At 47.0% G+C, this 6,295-nt stretch overlaps 1 protein-coding gene across 5 annotated transcripts in view; it reads right to left on the bottom strand.

The window, feature by feature from the left end:
* Positions 1-1,834: 1,834 nt before the first annotated feature.
* MTCL1 (microtubule crosslinking factor 1) overlaps positions 1,835-6,295 on the bottom strand; it is a 106,710-nt gene continuing 102,249 nt past the window's right edge. For 3 of the 5 annotated variants that reach the window (XM_075416459.1, XM_075416458.1, XM_075416460.1), the window contains one exon: positions 1,835-3,071. In XM_075416459.1, the coding sequence (XP_075272574.1) occupies positions 2,862-3,071 (210 nt within the window). In that variant the 3' untranslated portion in view covers positions 1,835-2,861. Of the gene's footprint in view, positions 3,072-6,116; positions 6,175-6,295 lie in introns of all 5 variants that reach the window. The other 2 variants (XM_075416461.1, XM_075416463.1) reach the window with 1 other exon arrangement.

Below are 6,295 nucleotides of genomic sequence, written 5' to 3'. Positions count from 1 at the left end.
CCTTCCTATGTCAGGATGGCCAGCAGCTAATTCTGCAGGCTGGTGTATCCTTGATGTGCAAGGCAAATACCATTTCCTGGTATCAAAGGTACAAAACAGTCATTTGAATTGTCTTCTGCATCATTGAAAAAAAACCTGCAGCTGTCACAAGATACAGAACAGCATTTTTATTTGCTGGCAGTCAACATTGCTCGTTCATTTGCAACTTTAACTTACTTCGTTTAGGAGAAAGAGATTTTAAGGAAGCAGCAACCCCCCCCCCCCCCCCCTCCCTGCAAAGCTGCTCCTGGTAATTAAGATTTTGAAAACAAACAAGGATCTTTCAGCTGTGGCTTCAGTCTTCTTCAATAACCATTGCAACTCCTTTCTGACCTCCCTTCTTGCACGTGCTCCTCCTTCCACTCCCAAACTGAAATCATTGCAACAATTCAGCAAATTGTTGTTGCAGAGAGAGTATTTTCAAGCAAGTAGGGTGGCCACCATGGACAATTTTAAATGTTCAGACTTGGGGGTGTCAACGCTCACAATAAAATGCTAGCAGTGAGACTTTGAAACAGTTGGGAAGGCAATTATCATTAATATGCCTATTGCTGCCCAGGACTGGCACTGGACACCCCTTGTTTTGGCTGGGGAACCGGAGAGCCATTAGACAACAGTACTTCTCAGTCACTGCCTGTCTTGGTAGGTAGCAATTTTCATAATGATGACCCACAGGGACACATTTTGACACCGGTTAATATCCACAGTCCTAACTGATACGGGAGAAGTCACACCTCAACTGGCTGTTATGTGGGAGCTAGGGATTTTGTGCTCATCCAACAGCTGAATTCAACTTCCTACAAAGCCGGCCATGATGCAGTGGGACGGAATGGGAGGGACTTATCGCTTGGCAGAGCTAGCCAGGAAGGCTTCTAAGGGATCCCAGATGGTGCTCTTTAACAAACGAGCCCCAGAAAGCCTCAGCAGAGGAAATCCTGCAGGAATGAGCCAGTTCAGCAATGGGATGACTTAACTAGTCAGAACAGTTCTGGGGCTCCCAGAGAAAGCACGTGGTCAAACAGGCAGTCCCAGCCAAAGCAGCTTGAGATGCTTCCAACTTTTGGAAGCGTGCGAATTCTCAGCTGCATTTACTTCTCAGTGTCAGCCACCAGTTTTACAAAAGCCTTGGTTTTATTGGTCTTTGCGTGTAATGGCCTCAGGTTGTGTCAGGGGAGGTTTACACTGGATATTAGGAAAAATTTCTTTACCGAAAGAGTGGTCAGGCATTGGAACAGGCTGCACAGGGAAGTAGTGGAGTCACCATTCCTGGAGGTGTTCAGAAAATGTGTAGATATGGAACTTCAGGACATGGCTTTGTAGCCGTGGTGGTGATGGGGTGACGGTTGGACTTGATGGTCTTAGAGGTCTTTTCCAACCTTAATGATTCTGTGGTTCTATGATTCTAATGCATACAAGATATAAGCTTGGATTAACACTGGAGATGTCATATTTTTGGTATTATGTTTAGCCAGCTGTTTTTCACTCCCATGAACGACTGAAAGCAACAAGCCATATGGCCTCAGAGGAGCTGAGAAGATGGGTCCCATTATCTGCGTGAGCAGCTGTTTTCACAGAGTTCAGTGAGGGAATTTAGAAACCTTCCCATGGCCTGATCCAGTGCTCTCAGGGGTCTGCAGAGCACAGCACAATATTTGAATTTGCCATGATTTATTTCGTATAAAGAAGCATTCTTCTTCCCTTATGAATAAAGGAGGAGTTTGAGGGCTTTGCCCCCCCAGTTAAATGAACCTGGGAAGTAACATCATAAAAAACCATCACGAAGCACTCAAGCAACTTGTAAATACTGGGGGTTTTATTTCCACGTCACATGGTCTTCAGTAGACTCTTAAACAAGACCAGTTACAATTTAGTATGCCCAGAGATCTCCGTGGTTTTCCCAAAACGAAGGAGGTTCTCAGTAAACGCTGTACATAGCCAGTTGAACTGCTAACAATAATTTAAAAACTCCTTTTGTATAGTCAATGCAAGAATACCAACAATAAAAGTACAGTACAGGTAAATTCACAACAATATTACAGTGAAACAGATTGACTCACATTTATGTGATGGTACAGTAGCAGTATGTACATGCACTAAAGTGCGAGGACCCAGAGGCATGCAAGTCAAGTATTGTAGGTGTATTTTACAGCTAACTCCGTAAGACTTTCTGAGGCATTCTTTTTTTCCATACTTCTTCTTGTGTTTACCTGTGTTCCCCTCCATCTCAATTCATACAAGTCTAGTGAACTAGCTTAATGGCTTTCTTCACTACTTAAAAGGTATCGCTTCAGACAGTTGAAGCATCTTTAAGAACCTTACTTTAAAAAACTGATAACACTGACATTAAAATAGAATAAAATTAACTTAAGACCCTAGTTTTACATGAAATAAAAAAAACAAACGAAAAACCCAAACCCAAAATTGAAACCATAACAGTGCAAATATAACCAAAAGGCAGTCAGTATTTGGAGAGAGCGCGAGCACGTATTCAAATTCCCTTAAAACTTAATTTACATGTTATTTTAAATCTTACTTTATGTCGTTTTTACGCTTTTTTTTTTTTTTTGCTTTTTTTTGTTAATATACTGTATGTAGAAAAGATGGAGACAAAAATAGTTTTCTCAGCTATGAAAAAAATTAAGTTATTACAGGCACATTAACTGTTTCATTCTAGAAACACCTCAGTTTCCCAGGTCGGACATTCAGCAGCTGCGTCTGAGAACATTCTTTGACCTCTCCGAGCAGACCTCCCTCCTTGGCGGCAGACGGCTGGCGGGGGACCTGGCGGAGGCGAGTCGCAGCCCCCCGGTTCCCGCGCAGAGTCAGGCCGGCTCGCCTCCCTGGCTGGGGGTCTCTGCCAGCGGCTCCTTGCTCCCGCTCTCCTCCGAGGAAGTCGGGTCTCCGCTGGACTGCGGCTGTGAGGCAGTAGGGGAATGTGAAGCCCATCGGGACGGTGGGCGCCGGTTCGCTGGTCTCTCTGGCCGGGAGAAGCAGGGTTGGAGGGATGGGGCTAGTGCAGAACAAGGCAGTTCCTTGGCAGCCAAGAGAGCAAAACAGCGGTTAGTGACTTGCCTTAGAGGCTGTCTGGATGCGCAAAGAATTAAGAAGCAAAAAAATTCGAACTAAAGCTAAGCATCTATCATGTCATGGGACAAAAGCAAGCAGCGGACATCTGGCTGTGTGTGGGCTCCCGGTATCTGCATGTATGTCCATGATTCATGGAACAGGTAAGGAGAGAATGATAGAAAGAGGTCTGGGATGAGCCAGAGTAGCTGACAAACTTCCATTTGCTAATTTTCCTTGTGCTAGAAATGGAAGACCTGAAACGTACATTTGCATGATTATTCAGGAAAATCCACTATTCATCACATTGCCTTACGTGCTGATCTGGCATTAAAGGACCAGGTCTGGCATTTGCAAGCGGGGTGAAAATCAACCACCGACTCCTTTTGTCTGCTTCAGAGTTCAGACTGACATGCAGGGAAGACTTCTTAGCTGCAGAATAATGACTACAGGGCTAGCTATGATCTCCAGCTGGATTAAAGATGAGGCTTACCTACAGATTTCATCTTCTGCAACATCACTTTTTACTGCCAGCTGCTGAAGCCTGAATTACAGGGTTCAGTGTAACTGTACTTTAGAGAAGACATTCACAGAAATGAAAAAAACCCTAAACTTTTATTTCTCTACCGACTTTCCACTGTTCAGGCTTGGTAGCCTGCCTCTGCGATTAGAAGCAATCTGCGGTCTGGTACTAAGCTGGTAATTGCTTCTGATATTTATGGACTTTGCTGACAGCATAGCTAGGCTTCCCGCCTCGCTCTGAACGCTCCTTACATCAAGCTGAGTGATTGTATGAGCAAGTCTGTCTTGTAGGGCCAAAGCCAAACTTCTGAATTTCATTGCATACTTTGTAATTTACAAAAGCAAATCAGAGGGGTTTGTCAACCTACAGAAATGCGTACACTGAGGAGCAGTCACTGGTGAAGACAGGAGAGTTCAATAAAACCCAGTCTCAAAATCAGAATGCAAACTCGTGATAAATGAAGAGAGAGACCAGAAACAATACAATGCAAGGGAAAAGCTCTGGCACGGTCAGGCACAGAGAAGCCAAGGCAGCAGCAGAACGATACAGTAGGAAGGAAAGGATTCAGGGCACAGTTTCACATGGAGGAGGAGACACGTGAGTAGGGATGGAGAATATCGGAGTGGGTAACATGATGTGATTGGCAGTGAACAGACAAGGCGATATGTCACTGAACCTCTCCGCTGCAGCGGGAGGACCAAACATGAATGTCACATGACAGAAAGATCAATCTGAAGACACAGAGCTGAGGTAGGGGAAATGGAGCTTGTGCAGGCGCATGTTTTAGAGAGAGTGCATCGTCAGGCTTGGGGAAGCCTCTGCGAAGGGCAAACCTCGGTGCCTTTGGGCCATACACAGCCCAGAGGGCGATGCGCAGCTGCACATCACCGCTCGAGGCAGAGCTGCGCTCGCCTGCCCTCAGCACTGGCAGAGAACGAGACTGTGGAGCCATCGCAGGGGCTGGGCAGGGGGCCATGGACCCCAGGCCCGCGCTGCTGCCTCCCTGCACCCTCGCCCCCGCCCCATCTCCGCGCTGCGAACTTCACAACGACCCCTGGTAAAACAACTGTTAAGGATGAAATATAAATTGGTGCTAACAAGAAGATTGACTCCGTGTCCTTTCTTCGCCTTATCCCATTGCGCCTGGGGCAACATGCGCTCCGTGAAAGCTGCCACTAGACTCAGATTTGTGAAGAGAAATCCCTGTGCACAGCAACACTGACAGGCAGCACAACACGGTGAACTGAGGCGATGAGATCTGCGGGTTTTGCCTCTTTCTAAACAGCAGCTTAAAGTGATATCTCTACAGCGCTGCTTGCTTCTGCCTGCTTTATCCTAGTTTCATAGCAGCAAACGAGGGACAGCATGGCGATAACAAAATTTATTTCTACTGCTGCCTCCCAGTTCAAAACCGTCTCTCCAGCATGCCCTCAGGTGTCGGTCAGCTTTTACCCCACGTCAGGGTTAAGCTCATCTTATTTGTGACATACAGATGCCCAGCACAATGCGAGGCTGTGCTGGCGGTGGATGTTGCTCCAGGGCCAACAAGTGACTGGCAGCGTAACCTCGTAACGTGCTGGCTGCGGAGTCAGTCACCCCCACCTGCAGCACAGCTTCCTCGGCTACAGAAATCCAGCCATGACAAGGAAACTGTCCAGAGTGGTTTGGGAAACCCCATCCTCCTCCCTTACAGCATGTAGCTGTGGCAGCTAGAAATGTTTAAAAAAATTAATACCCTGCAGGTAATTTAGTTTGGTGGTTGGTTGGGGGCTTGGGTGGAGAGGCAGCGCTTCTTACCTCGGGCATTGAAAACGGGCTTTAGTTTCTAGCTATTTCCTAAGCCAGGCTGTCAGCCACCACGGCTATGCCTGTATTGATAACTAAATAAAACAGTTTTCTGGCTCTGAGGCAGAGTGGATGGTCACAGCACATGTCTGCACAGCTTCTTCCCTCCCTCCGCTGCGGCAACCCCAGCCCCTGGGGTTCCCAAAAGGGGGCTGGGAACAGCTTAATGAGCCCAGGGGACCGCCAGCCGTGGGCTGGTGCTGGAGCCCCCTCCCCGGCCCTCTCCACCCGCTGCTGGAGCCATGGCCGGTGGGACTGCACCCCGGGGCAGCCAGAAGCTCTGCGCGGGGCTGTGCGTTTGTCAAACAAAAGAAAAGATGTTTGCTATAAATCTGAATCTGTCCCCAACATTTTTGCATACCTTTATAATGGTATTAAATTTTGCCATTTTTAAAAAGTTTAACAAAAAACCCAAACAGCAAAAATCTTAAGTGTGACTTCTTCACAGCCCGTGCTGCCGCAGGAGATGGCAGATGGGCTCCTACCCTGAGCGCTTCCCGACCATCGCATACGAAGGCCCCCCCCAGGGATGTCGGGTGCGTGCCGATACCTCTGGATGTGTGGTCATTTATTTCCCTTCGTTAACCCATACGTTCAAAAATGACCGCTTTCGGAAAGCTCTGGAAACAAGGTAGAAAGGACTTACAGCAGTGAGGCAGGCAGGGTTAGAGTCCCCAGGGGGCAGTTAATAAGACAGTTTGGTTCTGGACAGAACAGACAGAAAAGAAAAAGAAAGCAGGTACGTTGGAAAGAACTGTTTTAATAATTTTTTTTTTTAAAGTGAAGATTTCATGTCAGCAAGGAAGAAGTCTCCAGATGTTACTA

The sequence above is a fragment of the Opisthocomus hoazin genome, chromosome 3, assembly GCF_030867145.1.
Source record: "Opisthocomus hoazin isolate bOpiHoa1 chromosome 3, bOpiHoa1.hap1, whole genome shotgun sequence".
NCBI classification, from domain to species: domain Eukaryota; kingdom Metazoa; phylum Chordata; class Aves; order Opisthocomiformes; family Opisthocomidae; genus Opisthocomus; species Opisthocomus hoazin.
Note: the sequence above shows the minus strand (reverse complement) of the source record. Positions and strands in the feature narration are given on the sequence as shown.